The 21,052-nt window shown below is 45.3% G+C and overlaps 1 protein-coding gene across 4 annotated transcripts in view; it reads right to left on the bottom strand.

Moving 5' to 3' along the window:
* The window catches only part of kazna (kazrin, periplakin interacting protein a), a 35,424-nt gene that overhangs the window by 12,002 nt on the left and 2,370 nt on the right, over positions 1 to 21,052 (bottom strand). For 3 of the 4 annotated variants that reach the window (XM_076989697.1, XM_076989699.1, XM_076989696.1), the window contains exons 2-5: positions 13,466 to 13,540; positions 5,476 to 5,667; positions 2,119 to 2,255; positions 416 to 586 (exon numbers count right to left, since the gene is read on the bottom strand). In XM_076989697.1, coding sequence (XP_076845812.1) covers positions 416 to 586; positions 2,119 to 2,255; positions 5,476 to 5,667; positions 13,466 to 13,540 — 575 coding nt within the window. Of the gene's footprint in view, positions 1 to 415; positions 587 to 2,118; positions 2,256 to 5,475; positions 5,668 to 13,465; positions 13,541 to 19,036; positions 19,251 to 21,052 lie in introns of those variants that run through there. The other variant, XM_076989700.1, reaches the window with a different exon arrangement.

Raw genomic sequence — 21,052 nt, 5'->3', positions numbered from 1 at the left:
TAACACACTCTGAGCTCTCTGGGCCTCAAGAGTTACATACAGACACACACACACACACTCCACCACTACATACACTTGACGATAAAATGATGCTTCAGATGTTCAGGTATATACAGTACATGTGCACGTCCACAAAGTACATGTGCACGTGTGGATGACCACATTCACATTGACCTCAATGCAGGAGACGTGGAGTAAAACACAGATGGTACTCTGATTTATCCAAGTGTCAAATGCCATGTACACATGATCTGTTTAAAATGCACATACAATCAATCATTAGCTGAATGATCCAATTAAACTACTGAATGATTCTTGTGAATTCAACTGTATAAAAAAATTCTCCAACATTGTCAGTATGTGTGTGTGTGTGTGTGTGTGTGTGTGTGTGTGTGTTGGCATGCATGAGGCTCACCATAGTCAGTTCTGCTTCCAGTTCTTTGATCCTGTTCTCCTTCAGGTCCTGGGCACAGCGCAGAGCAGTAGCCAGTTCTGTGGCCTCCTTAGTCTGGCGCCGGAGATCCCACTTCTCTCTCTCCAGCAGGTCTTTCTCCTTAGCCAACACTTTCACTGCATCTTCACTCTCCTGCCACACACACACGCACACGCGCACGCGCACGCGCACACGCACACGCACACGCACACACACACACAGTACATTTACTCTACTTTTTTTTAACTGTCTGCTCTCATTCAGTCTGTGCAGCACAGTGGTTGACACCTGCTGTTATTTAAACGTGCTACATAAATAATTCCACTGCTTTTGTAGTTTTCACATAAAGTTAAGAAGCACGATAAGTTTAGTTCTCCAGGATCATGCGTCCACTCTGATCCCAGTACACGGCGACTCCCTAAAGGAAGACGCAGTCATATAATGAATAATAAAGACGGCTGGCTGTTTGGAGTGACCTTTGTAGCGCCGCTCTATATAAATACCCCAGCTTGAGCAGAAGTGTGAAAGAGGCGTTTTCCATCATTCTTTTTCCAATCTCAATGCAATCCAATTATTTCTGACATTGTTCAAAAGGCAGCTGGTCCACCTGATGCCATTTAAGAGTAACTGCTATCTTCTAGCTGCAGTATGAAGACCTGCAGTAAATTCTGATTCCTTCCATCCAACCAGACCATGGGGTATGTCTAACTGCAAATCAGAATTCCTGTATGACCCAACCTCCTCTCAATCGTGTGAACTTTTGTGCCATCCCAGGGGACATGACATGAACTTATCTGAGGTCAACACAACCATGTCACCAGCAAGGCTGGGGTATCTAGTAGGGCTGGGGTATCCAGCAGGGCTGGGGTATCCAGCAGGGCTGGGGTATTTAGCAGGGCTGGGGTATCTAGTAGGGCTGGGATATCCAGCATGGCTGGGGTATCCAGCAGGGCTGGGGTCTCTAGTAGGGCTGGGGTATCTAGCAGGGCTGAGGTATCTAGCAGGGCTGAGGTATCCAGCAGGGCTGAGGTATCTAGCAGGGCTGGGGTATCCAGCAGGGCTGGGGTATCTAGTAGGGCTGGGATATTCAGCAGGGCTGGGGTATCCAGCAGGGCTGGGGTATCTAGTAGGGCTGGGGTATCCAGCAGGGCTGGGGTATCTAGCAGGGCTGGGGTATCTAGCAGGGCTGGGGTATCCAGCAGGGCTGGGGTATCTAGTAGGGCTGGGGTATCTAGTAGGGCTGAGGTATCTAGCAGGGCTGGGGTATCTAGCAGGGCTGGGGTATCCAGCAGGGCTGGGGTATCTAGTAGGGCTGGGATATCCAGCAGTGCTGGGGTATCCAGCAGGGCTGGGGTATCTAGCAGGGCTAGGGTATCCAGCAGGGCTGGGGTATCCAGCAGGGCTGGGGTATGCCACTCTGATGGTTGATTTTGATGGATTTGAATGCTTGCATATATAGGTGTGATACTTTATAATAGATCTCCATTTGGAGTACTCAGTCCAGATTGTGAGTGCTTTCTATAATTATGGAGTAGGGAAAACTACCGCTTTGGTTCATTTATGCTACCTAATTTGCTTTTTGCTTTTCTCTACTAATGATGTATTCCAGCATGTTTGTGTGTGTGTGTGTGTGTGTGTGTGTGTGTGTGTGTGCATGAGTGTGTGTACGTGTGTGTGCGTGTTACTTTGCGGTGCTGTTCGTAGTTGCGGATGAAGTCACGGAGCTGCTCCTCCCGGCTCTCCAGTGTGGCGTACAACTGCTGCATCTGATTCACCAGCTCAGCTTTCTCAATCTTCAGCCTCTTCCGGTCTGCCTTCATCGCTAGAGAGACACACAGATGCAGATAGACATATAGAGAGACCGACAGACAGACAAAGTGGGTCGTAAAAAGGCTTAAGCACGGTGCATAAACAATCACACATACAGATTAAATGGACTGTCCAAGTGGACACGGTTTCCATTAAGAATACACAGGATGACAGACTTACTTATCTGCCATCTCCCTTCCTGTCCTTCTCTCTCTGTCCCTCTTCTATTTGGCTTATACAGAATATTCTCTCTCTCTCTCTCTCTTTCTCCCTGTGGTTTATAGAACATGGTCAGTGTAGATATAACAGTGTTACTCTTAGTAGGCTGCTAGTCTGACTTGCAAATGACGAGCTGACGTTTGTAAAGACATTCGGACTATTTTATCCCAAATAAAGAGTCATTATGTAGAAGTGAATTGCTAGCCAGCATACCACAAAGACCCTTACACACACGCACATGCACACACGCACACACACACACACACACACACACACACACACACACACACACACACACAGGAGCACCTGGCGGAGGAAGTGCAAGCACGTACTGTAGTGAGGTTTCAGCCCTGGCCAGCTGGTCTGCTCCCAGATGCAAAAACAAACTCTACCAGTGATGTGTGTGTGTGTTTGTGTGTGTGGTATATGGGTGTGAGTGTTTGTGTGGTATATGGGTGTGAGTGTATTTGTGTGTTTGTGGTATATGGGTGTGACTGTGTGTGTGGTACACTGGTATGGATATGTGTGTGTGTGTGTGTGTGTGTGTGTGTGTGTGTGTGTGTGTGTGCTAAGTGATTAACTTTCTAATGGCAAACTAATTAAACTAATTTAAATTAACATTAAAACTCCAGTAAAAATGTGATTAGGTATGGTAACTGGAAACATAATGCTTGTTACAGCTCTGTTTACAAAAAAATATTTCCAAATTCCACAGCAGATTCAGCCTGGAGGAGAACCCAGAGTGAGCAGCAGCACCGACCCCAGCAGGTACGCCGCTGATTGACACGTGGCGAGGTCAGGGTGGGTGACTGCAGACGAAACCAAACGAGAGCTTTATTACGGCCCGGAGGAAACAGACTTCCGCGTAAATGGAACGTGAAGAACAAAACCCGTACAGACCGAGGCGAACAAACGCACAAAGCACCCCTCAGATAATATTACCTGCTGCTGTAATAACCCTTCCCCAATCTGCTCTGAATCTGCTCTGAATGTGCCACTCTCCCAACGGTTCGTCTTCATAAAAGCAGCCATGAAGAGGTCTTGGCCGAATGAGCACGCGGCTCGTTTTCAGATGAGGCTGTTCAGAGACACGGTATGCTGCCTAAACACACGGACTGCTTCACACACGGACCGCTTCATAGACACACGGACCGCTGCACAGACATGGACTGCATCAGAGACACACGGACCGCTTCATAGACACACGGACCGCTTCAGAGACACGTGGACCGCTTCAGAGTAACATGGACCACTTCACAGACACACGGATTGCTTCAGAGAAACACGGACTGATTCAGAGACACATGGACAGCTTCACAGTGGGACATAAATCGAGAGTGATCACTACTGCTGGGTGCTATCAAGCCAGAACACACACTGTAGAACCAAAAACTGTAATGATAACAAATAAAAAAGGGTAGCTATAATTAGCAAAATGGCTTATATACTTAAATAAACTGACAATTATTGTTCAGCTCTGTTAGCATTTATAGGGGAGGGAACAGTTTTTTGTCATTGCTTCAAAAATATACAATAACAAATTATTTTCAAATAGGCAAATAGAGGGCAGCTAAGAAGGGGGCTTGGGTGGTGGATTAGGGTGGTGGTTTTGAGGTGATGGGGTTAGGGTGGTGGTGTTGAGGTGATGGGAGTTAGGGTGGTGGTGTTGAGGTGATGGGAGTTAGGGTGGTGGTTTTGAGGTGATGGGAGTTAGGGTGGTGGTTTTGAGGTGATGGGGTTAGGGTTGTAGTTTTGAGGTGATGGGGGTTAGGGTGGTGGTTTTGAGGTGATGGGGTTAGGGTGGTGGTTTTGAGGTGATTGGGTTAGGGTGGTGGTTTTGAGGTGATGGGAGTTAGGGTGGTGATTTTGAGGTGATGGGAGTTAGGGTGGTGATTTTGAGGTGATGGGGTTAGGGTGGTGGTTTTGAGGTGATTGGGTTAGGGTGGTGGTTTTGAGGTGATGGGGGTTAGGGTTGTAGTTTTGAGGTGATGGGGTTAGGGTGGTGGTTTTGAGGTGATGGGGTTAGGGTGGTGGTTTTGAGGTGATTGGGTTAGGGTGGTGGTTTTGAGGTGATTGGGTTAGGGTGGTGGTTTTGAGGTGATTGGGTTAGGGTGGTGGTTTTGAGGTGATGGGAGTTAGGGTGGTGGTTTTGAGGTGATGGGGTTAGGGTGGTGGTTTTGAGGTGATGGGGGTTAGGGTTGTAGTTTTGAGGTGATGGGGGTTAGGGTGGTGGTTTTGAGGTGATGCGGTTAGGGTGGTGGTTTTGAGGTGATGGGGGTTAGGGTTGTAGTTTTGAGGTGATGGGGGTTAGGGTGGTGGTTTTGAGGTGATTGGGTTAGGGTTGTAGTTTTGAGGTGATGGGGGTTAGGGTGGTGGTTTTGAGGTGATGGGGTTAGGGTGGTGGTTTTGAGGTGATTGGATTAGGGTGGTGGTTTTGAGGTGATGGGAGTTAGGGTGGTGGTTTTGAGGTGATGGGGGTTAGGGTGGTGGTTTTGAGGTGATGGGGTTAGGGTTGTAGTTTTGAGGTGATGGGGGTTAGGGTGGTGGTTTTGAGGTGATGGGGGTTAGGGTGGTGGTTTTGAGGTGATGGGGTTAGGGTGGTGTTTTGAGGTGATGGGGGTTAGGGTTGTAGTTTTGAGGTGATGGGGGTTAGGGTTGTAGTTTTGAGGTGATGGGGGTTAGGGTGGTAGTTTTGAGGTGATGGGGTTAGGGTGGTGGTTTTGAGGTGATTGGGTTAGGGTGGTGGTTTTGAGGTGATTGGGTTAGGGTTGTAGTTTTGAGGTGATGGGGTTAGGGTGGTGGTTTTGAGGTGATTGGGTTAGGGTGGTGGTTTTGAGGTGATGGGGTTAGGGTGGTGGTTTTGAGGTGATTGGGTTAGGGTTGTAGTTTTGAGGTGATGGGGGTTAGGGTTGTAGTTTTGAGGTGATGGGGTTAGGGTGGTGGTTTTGAGGTGATTGGGTTAGGGTGGTGGTTTTGAGGTGATTGGGTTAGGGTGGTGATCTCGGGGGCCTCACCTTGCAGGGCCTCGTTGGCGCGGTGTAGATCCTGCTCCCTCTGGGAGAGCTGCACTCGGAGCTCAGTGGCGGACAGGAGCTCAGCACTGCAGCCCCCACCACTCTCCTCCAACTCCTTGTTCAGCATCTCCTTCATCCGCTTCAGCTCAAACACCTCCTCCTGGAGAGCCAGCACCTCTTCATGCAGCAGTGCTGCCAGGAGTTGGGGGGGAGGGAGGGGTAGAGAGAGAGAGGGAGGGGGGATAGAGACGGAGGGGGTGGGGGGTGGAGAGACAGGTCAATAAATCCCAGCTTCTCTAATATTAGTCCTGCTAATCTTGACCTTAGTAATCATTGACAATGGTCCACTAATAGCTTTATTCTTCCATCCTCCACAGTTAATAGCAGGAACTGTAGGCCGCCTGCATTTGAAGATGATGATGATGATGAAGATCTGGTCAAAATGAATTACTGCGGAAGACGAGGGGTTCACTGTAGACGTGGGTTTGTGATGCCATATTTATAGCCACATGTGTGTAGCGTGTGTATAGGTTTTAGGTCAGGAGTGTGTGTGCAAAGGGTTTATAAAAGACTTTAACAACATTTAGGGAGGAAAGTGACAATGATTAGGATTAATTAATGGTTAGCAAAAGTCAGCTACTTAATGCAAACTGCATCCGTCTGTCAGGAGTGGGATATGTGCATACATCAAGTCTTAGCATCCTGAATTCATTCAAACAAACATTTCAGTACAGAGGGGTTGCTTCGTCACTCCAGGAGGCCCCATTCTTTATCTACGAATGTGTGCAGAGCAGACAGATTCAGGAGTTTCAACATAGACAGATAGAAGCATGAAAGACCAAAGAACAAATAACAACATCAGGATCAAAGCACACTTTACAAGCATGAAATACACTATGACATATGAATTGGTTGGAAATAACAGCTTCACGCTGAATCCTGAGTCTCTGAGCCTCCACTGCAAATGAGGATGAATGAGTCTTGCTAAGGCAGCAGCCTATACACAACAACAATGATTCAGGATGGTTCGAATCCTTTCATGACCGAGTGCTTGATGTGGGAAGTGTTATTATGGAGCCTCGGCAGGTAGGCACTGACAAAAGAAGAACGGATCAGCATCGCACTATTGACAACTTTCAATCCTCGACACGAGACCCTCTCGTCTTGCGCATTTGTGTGTGTGTACATGTGTGTGTATGTATGTGTGTGTGTGCGTATCAGTGTATGTGTGCACATAGGCATGCGTCAGTGTGTGTGTGTGTGTGAGAGCTTTTCAGAGGTGCTCTTTGCTCCAGTAACATCACAGAAGCTTTCATCTAGATGTCGGTGCTGAGGACATTAAGCTATTCTCTGTGACGCATGTAGACATGTGCACACACACACACACACACACACACACACGCTTCACCCTGAGCTGTAAAGCCCTCATGTCCTCATGTGGTGAGTGCAATTTGAGGATTATTATGTCAGTATTTAGACAGCAGCTCTGGCTGTGTTTACAGCATAATAGCTGGCAGTAAACACAGGACTCAGCTCAGTCACACCGATGGCTGCTGGATGTTCATTTCCACTGTGTCACATTGTTTTCAGCAGGTAAAAACATCAATCAGGACTTGAATTCTGAATTCTGAATCGGAGCCTCTGCATGAATTCTAGATGCTGAATTCCAATTGCTGAATCTATTACAGAATTTTAGTTACTCCATCCAGCACATAAAGCACCTGTAAGGGGACACTTTCACACAGTTACTGCCAAGCCTAATACGAGATGGTTATGAATCATGACTCAGTCAATTATGAATTATGAGTCAGTCTGCATATCACTCCAGCCCTCACTAGAGAATAGATGGTATATTGCAGATGGCCTGTTTTCATTTTGGATCATGTTTGTTGAAAGTGAAGCCATGATCATAGGGTGAGGAGCCACGTGCACCTTCCTCCAAAGATCATGGCCATGATTTTGAATGGCCAACTTCAGCAGCATGGTGCAGAGAGGCTGCAGAGAACAGATCTGTGTGGTGGAAGAGAACAGCTCTGCGAGGTGGAGGAGAACAGCTCTGCGAGGTGGAGGAGAACAGCTCTGCGAGGTGGAGGAGAACAGCTCTGCGAGGTGGAGGAGAAAAGCTCTGCGAGGTGGAGGAGAAAAGCTCTGCGAGGTGGAGGAGAACAGCTCTGCTAGGTGGAGGAGAACAGCTCTGCGAGATGGAGGAGAACAGCTCTGCGAGATGGAGGAGAACAGCTCTGTGAGGGGAACAGCTCTGCAAGGTGGAAGAGAACAGCTCTGCGAGGTGGAAGAGAACAGCTCTGCGTGGTGGAAGAGAACAGCTCTGCGTGGTGGAGGAGAACAGCTCTGCGTGGTGGAGGAGAACAGCTCTGCGTGGTGGAAGAGAACAGCTCTGTGAGGTGGAGGAGAACAGCTCTGTGAGGTGGAGGAGAACAGCTCTGCGTGGTGGAAGAGAACAGCTCTGTGAGGTGGAAGAGAACAGCTCTGCGTGGTGGAGGAGAACAGCTCTGTGAGGTGGAAGAGAACAGCTCTGCGTGGTGGAGGAGAACAGCTCTGTGAGGTGGAAGAGAACAGCTCTGTGTGGTGGAAGAGAACAGCTCTGCGTGGTGGAAGAGAACAGCTCTGCGTGGTGGAGGAGAACAGCTCTGCGTGGTGGAGAACAGCTTTCTATCTGAACGCGAGCTGCAGCCCAGCTTCTGCAGAAGTTGTGCCTTACTGGTTATAATGGGAGGGTTACTTGGCAACTCAATTTCTTTGCAGCACTAACATTAAAAAAAAACAGAACAGAAATGCAAAATCTACACAGATAGAGAAGCAGACAGTAAGCAGAGGGCCAGAGTGAGCGATGGACACAGAGAGACAGACAGACAGACAGACAGGTGGTTTATTGATTCCTGAATGGAATTTTGCCCACTACAGCATCAAAGGGAGCATGCACTCAGAGTGAATGGACCATGAGACACAGTGTGACCATGACAGAGACAAGAGTGATAAACCCCCACAACGAGCACGAAGTGGGCAGAGACGAGGACGCCAACCAGGTTTTCCAGTCGCTGCTTCAATAGGTGTGTGCAGCGATTAAACACTCAAATGCCATTATGCATAATGCTCCTCTTAACAGCTAATGCAGCTGCACATCCTGGAGATAATGGCCTACTCAGACCACAGAGACTGCAGCCGAAAAGGAGCCGTCCGGTCAGGGAGCCATTTATGATGGAGTACATAAACTACATGAGCTTTCACCAGCACTGAAGAGCATCAACACAGATTCCATGCACTATAGAGGACTAATAAATAAACAATTCCCAGAGTCACCCCACAAGAAGTCTGATCTTTTCAGAACGTCGGACACCTTATGGGTTTCATTAGGCACGTTGGATTTCCGCCGGATATTTTGATTCCAGCAAACCAATTTTATGTCTTCGGAGGACTTTGTTCCTTTGCCAAAGCAGTCTGGTTCTACCTGAGCAGTTCCAGTTCAGCAGTTCCAATCGATTTCATCATTTAAAAGGAAAAGGAAAAGGAATTGAACTAGCGGAGGGGGTTGAGAGGTCATGGAGAACCGAAACAAAGAGACAGAGGTCAAAGGCCAATAACAGCCACATGAGGAAGAGCTTCTGAAAGAAGACAGATGTGTATGCAAGCGATGAATGTACTGAGCTCAGGTTGAAGAAGATGTGTTCAAATCCTCCTCCTTTTTCAAAAGCTTTTGTTCCTAAGGTACAATTCACCTGAGAGTGTCAGTCTGGTTTATGCTGACTGTCTGTGGCTGCATGTGGGGCTGTTTTTTTCTGCTCTTTAGCCTTGCTGTAAGAGTTTGAATGTAAACAGGTCCTGGTTTTGAACGCAAGTGCACTCTGCTTTCTTTGTTCCTGGTACCTCAGTTTGAAAGTAAATAGGTCCAAAGATCCTAACCGTTCTCATGTCACTGAGAATTCAAGAACCACCCACACCCACATACAATCACACACACACAGGCACACACGTATACACACACGCGAGGACACACACACACACACACACACACACACACACACGGAGGAAAACCAGTCACACAGGTCCTGAAGCCCCTCTCATAGCTAATCTTTACCACCGAACATTTTGTGAGAAGAATCCTCACCACGGTAGCTACTCACCGGTTTGGCCCTCCTCTGTCTCAGACTTCATTCTGCGCTCTCTCCCTGACATCAGTCTCCAGACACTCCATGTACCGCTATAAGCACAGTGGCATCAGCTCCACAACGTCTGACACGGACCAGCAGCGGAAACTCTGAGTGCTCTCACTTACACTTACACTTCGGTTTGACTACAGTCTCTATAGCAAGACAACCACAGGCAGGCTAGCATTACCTGGCCCAGCCCCCTACTCACTCTCCCAGACAAACTGGGAGGGGCAGTCTGGAAAAATTATAATGCCAAGTACCGCCCTGCTGCCGCACGCACACGTCCAGGTGAGGGGGGGGGGGGGGGGGGGGGGACTATAACTAAGGTGCAGGGTTTCAAGCAGGTGGAAGCATACTTGAATCCTTTTCACCATTTCATATTCACTGCAACACCTGTCTTCCACCTCAGTACTCACATAAATACACATATAAACAACACTCACAAAAATCTTTGAACCTTTTTTAAATATAAATGTATGCAATCTGTTTGTGTAGACTTAGTTGTAGCTCACTGGTTTGTTTTGTCATTAAAACAACTCCTCTATGAAAAGGAATACATGAGATTCAGTGAATATACAGTAATATTCACCAGAGACTTGGTGTAATATTCACCAGATACTCCTACATTTGATTTACACGTAGTGGACAGTCTTCTTGTAGATGGATTCTGGAGCCTTGCAGTTAGAAATAAAGGCTGTCTGAGCAGAAGACCTGGACCCTGTCCATCATGGGCCACTTTCAGACCACTGGACCACCACTGATCAGACACGATTCAGATGGAGGACCTTTCTTAACACAGCATTAACACAGACATGGAAGCAGTATGAGCGTGTGGAAGTAGTGTGAGTGTGTGGAAGTAGTGTGAGTGTGTGGAAGTAGACTGAGCGTGTGGAAGTAGTGTGAGTGTGTGGAAGGAGTGTGAGTGTGTGGAAGGAGAGTGAGTGTGTGGAAGTAGACTGAGCGTGTGGAAGGAGAGTGAGTGTGTGGAAGTAGTATGAGCGTGTGGAAGGAGACTGAGCGTGTGGAAGGAGAGTGAGTGTGTGGAAGTAGTGTGAGTGTGTGGAAGTAGTGTGAGTGTGTGGAAGTAGACTGAGCGTGTGGAAGTAGACTGAGTGTGTGGAAGTAGTGTGAGTGTGTGGAAGTAGACTGAGCGTGTGGAAGGAGAGTGAGTGTGTGGAAGTAGTGTGAGTGTGTGGAAGTAGTGTGAGTGTGTGGAAGTAGACTGAGCGAGAGGAAGTAGTGTGAGTGTGTGGAAGTAGTGTGAGTGTGTGGAAGTAGACTGAGCGTGTGGAAGTAGTGTGAGTGTGTGGAAGTAGACTGAGTGTGTGGAAGTAGACTGAGTGTGTGGAAGTAGTGTGAGTGTGTGGAAGTAGACTGAGCGTGTGGAAGTAGTGTGAGTGTGTGGAAGTAGACTGAGCGTGTGGAAGTAGTGTGAGTGTGTGGAAGTAGACTGAGCGTGTGGAAGTAGTGTGAGTGTGTGGAAGTAGACTGAGTGTGTGGAAGTAGACTGAGTGTGTGGAAGTAGACTGAGCGTGTGGAAGTAGTGTGAGTGTGTGGAAGTAGTGTGAGTGTGTGGAAGTAGAGTGAGTGTGTGGAAGGAGAGTGAGTGTGTGGAAGGAGAGTGAGCGTGTGGAAGTAGACTGAGCGTGTGGAAGGAGAGTGAGCGTGTGGAAGGAGAGTGAGTGTGTGGAAGTAATGTGAGTGTGTGGAAGTAATGTGAGTGTGTGGAAGTAGACTGAGCGTGTGGAAGTAGACTGAGCGTGTGGAAGGAGAGTGAGCGTGTGGAAGGAGAGTGAGTGTATGAAAGGAGAGTGTGTGTGTGGAAGTAATGTGAGTGTGTGGAGGTAATGTGAGTGTGTGGAAGTAGACTGAGCGTGTGGAAGGAGAGTGAGTGTGTGGAAGGAGAGTGAGCATGTGAAAGCAGTGTGAGCGTGTGGAAGGAGAGTGAGCATGTGAAAGCAGTGTGAGCGTGTGAAAGCAGTGTGAGCCTGTGGAGGTAGTGTGAGCGTGTGGAGGTAGTGTGAGCGTGTGGAGGTAGTGTGAGTGTGTGGAAGCAGTGAGTGTGTGAAAGTAGAGTGAGTGTGTAGAAGCAGTGTGAGTGTGTGGAAGTAGACTGAGTGGTTTGAGCGTATCAGGCACAGAGGTGTTGTTGCAGGTTTCACATACAGGAAATAATGTTCCCTCGGGTGCGTTTTCTTTTTCCATCTCCATTGTTGCTCCTGTTGCAAGGAATCCTAGAGCTGCCTAAAGAAATCAATTGATGCATCTACTTCAGGGGACCAACTGCAAACGGATACATGAGACTGTAGGTGGAGCCTATTGGATAAAGGCGGCTGTATCAGTGCAATCGAGGAGTCCAGCGGCCACACACACACATACATATGCTCACACTCACACATTTACGCTAGACCAATATTTGTGTAATGTTTTGGTATTGTGCTAGGGGAAGTGCAGGTAAGACAGATACACCCGTACATCACACATACATAGACTCAGTATGGATCATTCGTTTCGCTAGGTAAAAAGGTGTGTGTCACACTTCTTAATTCTCCTGTAATGTTGAGTTGATTTTTGGTTTGGAGTACATGTTTGGTAGGAGCTAGTTGTTTGGTTTAAGCCTTGTTCCCAATTGGGTTTGGTTTAATTCTTATTTTGTTCCTGTATGGGGGAGCTATTAGTGAACATGTTCACACAATCTACCTGCATGAATACATTCACCTGTCTTGGTGGTGGTGTGAGTGTAAACCACACGATGCTGACGCCATGGACTCACTGTGCGTGGCATATCTCTCCTCCACACGTCTCCCTCTGGTTATTTGGTCCCGTGTCCTTTACTCTCTAAGTTTTTTTACACGTCTGTGACTGGTCTTAACACTCCTAATACAAGCCTTCAGTCTAACTACAAATCAAGTGTTTCTCCACCCAGATCCTTTCCAGCCAGGACTTAGGAACTGGCCTCGAGGAAGGGAGCAGATAACAGCTAACAAACTGTGCTACAGATGGGCCAACAGTACACCTATGGTGTACTGACACTGTTTCTAAATAAAACAAAGTTGGTGCATGCACATCTTAATATGAGACAGTCTTGCTTCTTTACTTAATGTTTTATGTGTTCTTTGCCTTTTTATGTGTAATAATAATGTGATGTGCTGTAAATGTGTTGTGGATGAGGACACAACAGGATTTGTGTATTTAACCATTTAAAAATGTCCTTAGACACACACAGATAGATGGTGAAAGCATGCATGAAGTGTCGTGTTAATTGCATTTAATTTTCCATAAGTAATATACTACAAAAAACTACAGTATGGAAGTATGGAAAACTACAAGTAAAAAAAGAAAAAAAAACTCTAAAGTAAGCAGAAGCTGAAAGCACACGGAGAGATACAAAGTGAATAAAACTTCTGCTGTAAATAAGCGATTCTAAAAAAGTCTCTTGTGAGCCATGGAGCAGTCAGATAGATCACCAGACCGGCATTGCACTGCCCTTCCATTATGGCCCCACCACCCAGAGCCAGCCGGCACCGTTACAACCATTTGTGTCTCAACACACCTCACCTCCCTCCGCCTCTCGCCGTCCTGTCACTTCCACAGAGATTTTCAACACAGCTAATCTGAACACTCCTGCAAAAATCGATGAGACGCTCTCTTCTCTTGGTAAGAGCGGCGTGGCTCTGCGCCCCAGCACGGTGAAACAGCGTGGCTCACACTGAAACAGCAGCGATCCTGAGGGCTACGACCTACACCACATTTAGTTAATCCCTCTAATCAGCAGAGCCTGTGTTTGTGTGTGCGTGTGTATTTGTGTAAAATGCAGTAGTTACCTTTATCCAGGGATGTATCATGGGTGCTGAGGTCTGTTAAGCTGCTGACCTCAGGGCCTCTCTGCCTGAGGGAGTCTGAGAGAGAGAGAGAGAGAGAGAGAGAGAGAGAGAGAGAGAGAGAGAGAGAGAGAGAGAGAGAGAGAGAATCAATACATCATGACCCATGTCCTTAAAAACAGTAATTACTGTCGTGCAGGATGAGGTCGGACCAGCTGTGGGGGAGAAGCAGGAGCTCAGCCTTATTTCTTTGTCTGCTTTGACTCCAGAAGGGTGGGGCGAGGTGTCACACTCAGTGGAAATGACCAATCCCCTCTCCACACACACACACACACACACACACACACACACACACACACACACACACACACACACACACACACACTGAATGCAAAATACGAATTGGCTACAATTATTAAAATGACTCCGAGATTGTATGACCAGAGTTACCACACACCCACACCCAATCCAAAACAATGTCTTCCATTTCTCTTCAATTACAGCCAAAGGAAACATGTTACACAACCTACAAAGAAAAGCCTGCATAATTGTTGTCAGTATACCATAACTGAAAGGGTTTCTGGCTGGTTCAGGTCCTGGGGGAGGGTGCAAGAGATGTTGTCAAAGGTCTCTTCTAATATCTCTGCCCTTTTCCTATCAGCTGTGAGTGGAACAAGTGATAGTCAGCTGATATGGTTTAATTTAATGGCTGATATTTACAGAACAGGTCAACCAGTGGCCTATATATAATGCCAATATCTCAGCATTTATTTCCTGCAACTAATAAAATACAATGTTATAAATAATGGATGAGACAAAATAAATAGCTGACCTTAAATTAACATCTATTTAGCTATAAAAGTTTAGTTTTTGTTTAGTTCTTGTTTATACTCTGCACTCTGATGTTTATTTATTTTAAGTTAAAAAACATCAAATTAATGTCCACATGTAAATAAATAATATATTTAAAAACCACTACAATATTGATTAACACAGTAGCACCCAGCTGCATATGATTTTTTTAGCACTAAAGTAGGCATCTTTTAATTATCAGCCATGAGCACAGGTATCGGTCAATGTCGATTATTTCAAAATGGCATCGATTGGCCCAATTAATTGGTGGCCAATTAATTAGTCGACCACTAACTTGAACTGCTCAACAAGCACACCACAGATATACAAAGACTGAATGACATAACAGTAACTGAAGGCTATAGGACACATACATTGCCCTTTAGCCCAATTGACATACAGGTGCATCTCAATATCATCAGATAAATTAGAATATCATCATTAATTTATTTCAGTAATTCAAAACAAAAAGTGGAAGACATGTATTATATAGATTCGTATTTCTTTTAATGTTGATGATTATAACTTACAGCCAATGAAAACCCAAATGTCATCATCTCAGAAAATTAGAATATATTAGAATAAAATTTTTTTTTTAATTCAGAAATGTTGGCCTACTGTACAATAAATGCACTCAATACTTGGTCGGGGCTCCTTTTGCATGAATTACTACGAGTGCAGCGTGGCAGGGAGGCGATCAGCCTGTAGCCCTGCTGAGGTGTTATGGAAGTCCATGTTGCTTTGATAGCAGCCTTCAGCTCGTCTGCATTGTTGGGTCTGGTGTCTCTCACCTTCTTCTTGACAATCTGCCACAGATTCTCTATGGGGTTCAGGTCAGGTGAGTTTGCTGGTCAGTCAAGCACAGTGATACTGTGGTTATTAAACCAGGTATTGGTACTTTTGGCAGTGTGGACAGGTGCCAAGTCCTGCTGGAAAAAGATATTTCTCCAAAAAGCTTGTCGGCAGAGGGAAGCACGAGGTGCTCTATATTTTGCTGGCTGTGCTGACTTTGGTCTTGATATAACACAGTGGACCTACACCAGCAGATGACATGGCTCCCCAAACCACTGATTCTGGAAACTTCACACTAGACCTCAAGCAGATTGGATTGTGTGTCTCTCCACTCCTCCTCCAGACTCTGGGACCTTGATTTCCAAATGAAATGCAAAATTACTTTAGTCTGAAAAAAAAAACACCTTGGACCACTGAGCAACAGTCCAGTTCTTGTTCTCCTTGGTCCAGGTAAGACGTTTCTGGTGTTGTCTCTTGGTCGTGAGTGGCTTGACTCAAGGAATGTCCTGGATACATCAGTGTGTGGTGGCTCTTCAAGCGCAGACTCTAGTCATGGCCTTTTCTTGACAATCCTTTCAATCCTCTTTATTTTGTTGTATCCAAGCAGATTAATGACAGTTGAGCATGGTAGCATGGTAGCATGGTAGCATGGTAGCATGGTAGCATGGTAGCATGCTTTTCCCTTCCACTCAACTGTCCATTAATCTGCTTGGATACAACACTCTGTGAACAGCCAGCTTCTTTAGCAATGACCTTTTGTGGCTTCCCGTCCTTGTGGAGTGTGTCAGTGCCTTCTGGACATCTGTCAAGTCAGCAGTCGTCCCAATGATTGTGTCGCCTACTGAACCAGACTAAGGAATCCTTTTAAACCCTTAGGAAGCCTTTGCAGGTGTTTTGTGTTAATTATTCTCATTTTCTGAGATAATGACTTTTGGGTTTGCATTGGCTGTAAGCCATAATCATCAACATTAACAGAAATAAACACTTGAAATAGATCACCATGTCATGCATCTATATACAGTGGGGAAAATAAGTATTTAGTAAGTCACCAATTGTGCAAGTTCTCCCACTTAAAAAGATGAGAGAGGCCTGTAATTGACATCATAGGTAGATCTCAACTATGAGAGACAAAATGTGAAAAAAAATTGAGAAAATCATTTTGTCTGACATTTAAAGAATTTATTTGCAAATAATGGTGGAAAATAAGTATTTGGTCACCTACAAACAAGCAAGATTTCTGGCTGTCACAGACCTGTAACTTCTTTTTTAAGAGGCTCCTCTTTCCCTCACTCATTACCTGTATTAATGGCACCAGTTTGAAGTCATTAACAGCATAAAAGACACCAGCCCACAACCTCAAACAGTCACACTCCAAACTCCACTATGGTTAAGACGAAAGAGCTGTCGGAGGACACCAGAAACCGAATTGTAGGCTGCGAAGACTGAATCTGCAATAGGCAAGCAGTTTGGGGTGAAGAAATCTACTGTGGGAGCAATAATCAGAAAATGGAAGACCTACAAGACCACTACTAATCTCCCTCGATCTGGGGCTCCACGCAAGATCTCAGCCCGTGGGGTCAAAATGATCACAAGAACAGTGAGGAAAAATCCCAGAACCACAAGGGGGGATCTAGTGAATGACCTGCAGAAAGCTGGGACCAACGTTACAAAGGCTACCATCAGCAACACACTACGACGATAGGGACTCGGATCTTGCAGTGCCAGACGTGTCCCCCTGCTTAAGCCAGGCACGTCTGAAGTTTGCTAGAGAGCATTTGGATGTTCCAGAAGAGTACTGGGAGAATGTCATATGGTCAGATGAAACCAAAGTAGAACTATTTGGTAAAAACACAACTCGTCGTGTTTGGAGGACAGTGAATGCTGAGTTGCATCCAAAGAACACCATACCAACTGTCAAGCATGGGGGTGGCAACATCATGCTTTGGGGCTGTTTCTCTGCAAAGGGACCAGGACGACTGGTCCGTGTACATGAAAGAATGAATGGACAATGAAGATGAAACGTGAAACAATGAATCAGCAAGGGCAATGAAGATGAAACGTGAGGAGATCTGCATGGAGGAATGGGCCAACATACCAGCAACAGTGTGTGCCAACCTTGTGAAGACTTACAGAAAACGTTTGACCTCTGTCATTGCCAACAGAGGATATACAACAAAGTATTGAGATGAACTTTTGTTATTGACCAAATACTTATTTTCCACCATTATTTGCAAATAAATTCTTTAAATGTCAGACAAAATGATTTTCTCAATTTTTTTTCACATTTTGTCTCTCATAGTTGAGGTCTACCTATGATGTCAATTACCGGCCTCTCTCATCTTTTTAAGTGTGAGAACTTGCACAATTGGTGACTGACTAAATACTTGTTTTCCCCACTGTATGTGTTTCACATTTTGTATTGAATTACTGAAATAAACTTTTTGGTGATATTCTAATGTATTGAGATGCTCCTGTACATGACTCCTATCTGTTAGCTAGCTAGCTAAGCTAACATTAGTTGCATGCGATTAGTTTTTAGGCTTTGTAAGTAACCTAAACTAGTTGGCAACTTTTGCCATTGAGAGCTTAACATTGTCATTGATTTTACTGGTGTTTTTTTTCTCATTCCTGAAAATAAATTCTCAGGACCTGGTGTAAAAGTCATGAAGAACCATCCCTACATGCTTCCCACACAGCAGCAGGACATTTTATTTAAGCACTATAGACTTCATCATCACTGACAAACCGGTAGAGGTTCTTTTCTCTGTGATGGTAATGCAATGCTTCAACACTATTAAACACTGTTGACATGCAGCATTAACACCATTTACATCATGTATTTTACCTTTAATCGTCATCATGTAAATTGTATAGCTCAGTTGAATCACTGAGCTGAAGGTAATATACGTATAAACATAATACATGTATACATAACTGTCAATACAGTGTCATGCCATTCCATAAGGATACATAATATTTGAATAACTGGCAACTTTAGATGACATTGTCTTTTCTCTCTTTAATAATAAAAAAAAAGGTTTAAACATTTTAATTTAGAGAGAGCAGATATTTATTTAATGAACATTACAGTTATAAACTCTAGTGCATCTGGCCAAATAAAACATACAGAAATTTGTCATTCCAGAGTAAAAAACTGTCGGTGTCATTTTTACAACAGTACAGGAGATACAACAGAGCATCTTTTTTGAAGTCCTCACGTTTGTTCAATTTTACTAGCAGTCTCACTTCGCAAGCTATCACATCATCAGAATTATGTCACACTGACATTGTCACCCTGCCAAAAATCACTGAGCTGCAAAAATCATTTGTTATAATGTGTTGTGTCATTTTCCTCATTTCCAGTGTTATGACACACCTTATTGTCACTAAAATGTCACCCTAACATCCCCAAATGTCATCCTAATGTCAAATGTTAATTCGACTTCAAAGTTGACAACAGATTTTACGACGGACGACATTTGCTGGAACATAAATGTTTATAAATGTTTATGTACGTTTATGCCAGTTGTGAAGAAGGGTCTATGTAGGGATCATGTAGCGCACTGCCCTTCAGGAAAGTGTTACCAAAGTAACAGTGACCCCACTCGTATGCTCTCAGGGTTACATAAAACCACTGCAGGCTGCAGAACAGAGTGCTAAAATGAATTAAGAAAAGAAGTGAGGGGTGAAAAATAACAAAGAGAACATGTAAGCAAATTACTGAGCGTGTGGCTGTGTGTGTATGTGTATTCATATGTGGAGCTGCTATATTCCATCTCGCTGTGTATTTTAGTTCTGATGCAACCCTAGACAAGTATGTGAAGCCACACATGGTTTTTTTTATCTCTCCGTACGATTCCCTATCAAAATAACATGCGCAAACAAATCGATCAGTGCCATGTCAAACACACCGCCATGCATGCCGCCTACCTGGAGCAGTAATATCCTGTGTGTGACCTGTGGCAACCAGAGCGTTTGTCTGTGCGTCCTGGTGAGAAGCAGCGGAGGCCTTCTGATCCGCTCAGCGCACACACGTCGTGGGATTAAGCGCTGCCATTCTGATATACGCACGCGCTCATATAGTCGTGTGCACGCGCCCAACACGCTTCTGGAGCCACACATGCACACGCTCTGCTGTCACTAAGTACAGGTGTCTATAAAAAGCTGTGCTAATTTCAAATGCATCCTGAAACAGATACCAGCATTACTGCACAACCTCTCTCTCTCTCTCTCTCTCTCTCTATCTCCACCCCCCCCCCCCACCTTGTGGCTTCTCTCACTCCCCCTTTGCTTCCTCTGTTGCACTCCCTCTCTCCCTCTCCACCCGCACCCCCACCTCCACTCCCCACCACACACTAAGGTCTAAATGGGGCTTTGATGGCTGGATAACAAGGCACGTCTCTTGCACGGGGAGGCTGGAGGAGAGAGCGTAAAGGGGAGTGATGCATCAGAGTGACATTTGAAAGTGAGGAGGTGGCACCCATTCCACCCGAGACGAACCTCACTGTGCGGGGAAGAACATGCGTCTGCTCTCAGCTCCGGAGCTCTGAACAGCCGGTAGTCAAAGTCGCTTCCGGAATCCTCTCAGCATTTTAGTTGCTGTGGATTTGATGATGTCGAGATTATTAGGTTGAAACTACAGGTGTGCAGGTAGGATTTTCATCTTCTGAATGAATTGCAATTGACATCTGTAATAGTTCTTTAAAAGGTTGGAGGCTTCCATGGTTGCAGGAGAGGGCGGTTCCTTTGGCCTTTTACCTCTGGGACACGTGATATTGTGTCAAGTAAATCAGTGAACATTTTGAACTGCTTCAACATTTAGTCAAATGTATGGGCGTAAATTACATACTGGGCCAGACTAAATGTAAAGTGTTTACAAACAGAAAATGGAGGATTATTCCTTGAGCTCTTGAGCAGGATGGTAGCATTATTGCCTTTAGTTAACCACAGATAGCTCAGAGGTCAAGGAACAAAAATATATTTTATTGAGGGGTCAGAAGAACTTAAAAGGGCTTTATTAAGAAAAGTAATTAACTGTTCAATCTCTCTCTCTATCACCCAGTTCACAGTAATAGAGAGATCACCTCCTGTCCTGTCAGTGCTGACATTTAATTGGGATTCCAGCTTTGGTGAGACTGGGGGCAGGCACACAGTTAGAAGTGGGCAGGGCTTCACTGCACAAGCCCCGCCTCTAGTGTTCACCTAAGTGCTAGTCAGAAAGCCCTCAGTCTGTCACTTTCTTGCTTTTGGAACTGCATACCACACTACACTACCACACACTAGTTTTTGGCATACAAAAGAGCCTGCCTGTGGCATGTTACTAGTAATTTTCACAAATTAGTAATGACGTTAATATGTTTTTACAGGCGGAGTATCACACATGCAGGTAACTGACAGGCTATGGGAATATTGTCAACTCACTGGAGAGAAATAATGTCATATATATAAACTGCTGCATTTTTATTATTGACAGGGCTGGTTTCTCATATCCAGAGTCCTATATTCCAGAGGTAAATTGCACTGTTGAAAGTGATTTTGTAGTGGAAATGCATTTAGCCCAAAAACAGGTTTAAACTGTGTAGCAAAATCAGTCCTCTAACCATAAGGTGAATTAGGTCTCTCTGCCTTTGGCTGTAACACATACTCCCTGTTAGCTGCCAGACACACACACACTCACACACACACACACACACACACACACACACACACACACACACACACACACACACACACACGTAACTCCATCTAGCCATTCTAATGCCAAACTGTAAATAGATATTAACTCCCTCTCCACATCTGTGTTTAACATACACATACTCGCACAAACACACACCCTATGACAGCATACATTATTCTGACCTAAACACATTAACTACAAACATAATTTCTGCACTCGTCATTATATTTCAACATGTTCTTGAAAAACACACATTAATGAGAAAGATG

The sequence above is a fragment of the Brachyhypopomus gauderio genome, unplaced genomic scaffold (genome assembly GCF_052324685.1).
Source record: "Brachyhypopomus gauderio isolate BG-103 unplaced genomic scaffold, BGAUD_0.2 sc69, whole genome shotgun sequence".
Classification (NCBI taxonomy): domain Eukaryota; kingdom Metazoa; phylum Chordata; class Actinopteri; order Gymnotiformes; family Hypopomidae; genus Brachyhypopomus; species Brachyhypopomus gauderio.
The sequence above is the reverse complement of the archived record's forward strand: the minus strand, read 5'-3'. Positions and strand labels throughout refer to the sequence as shown.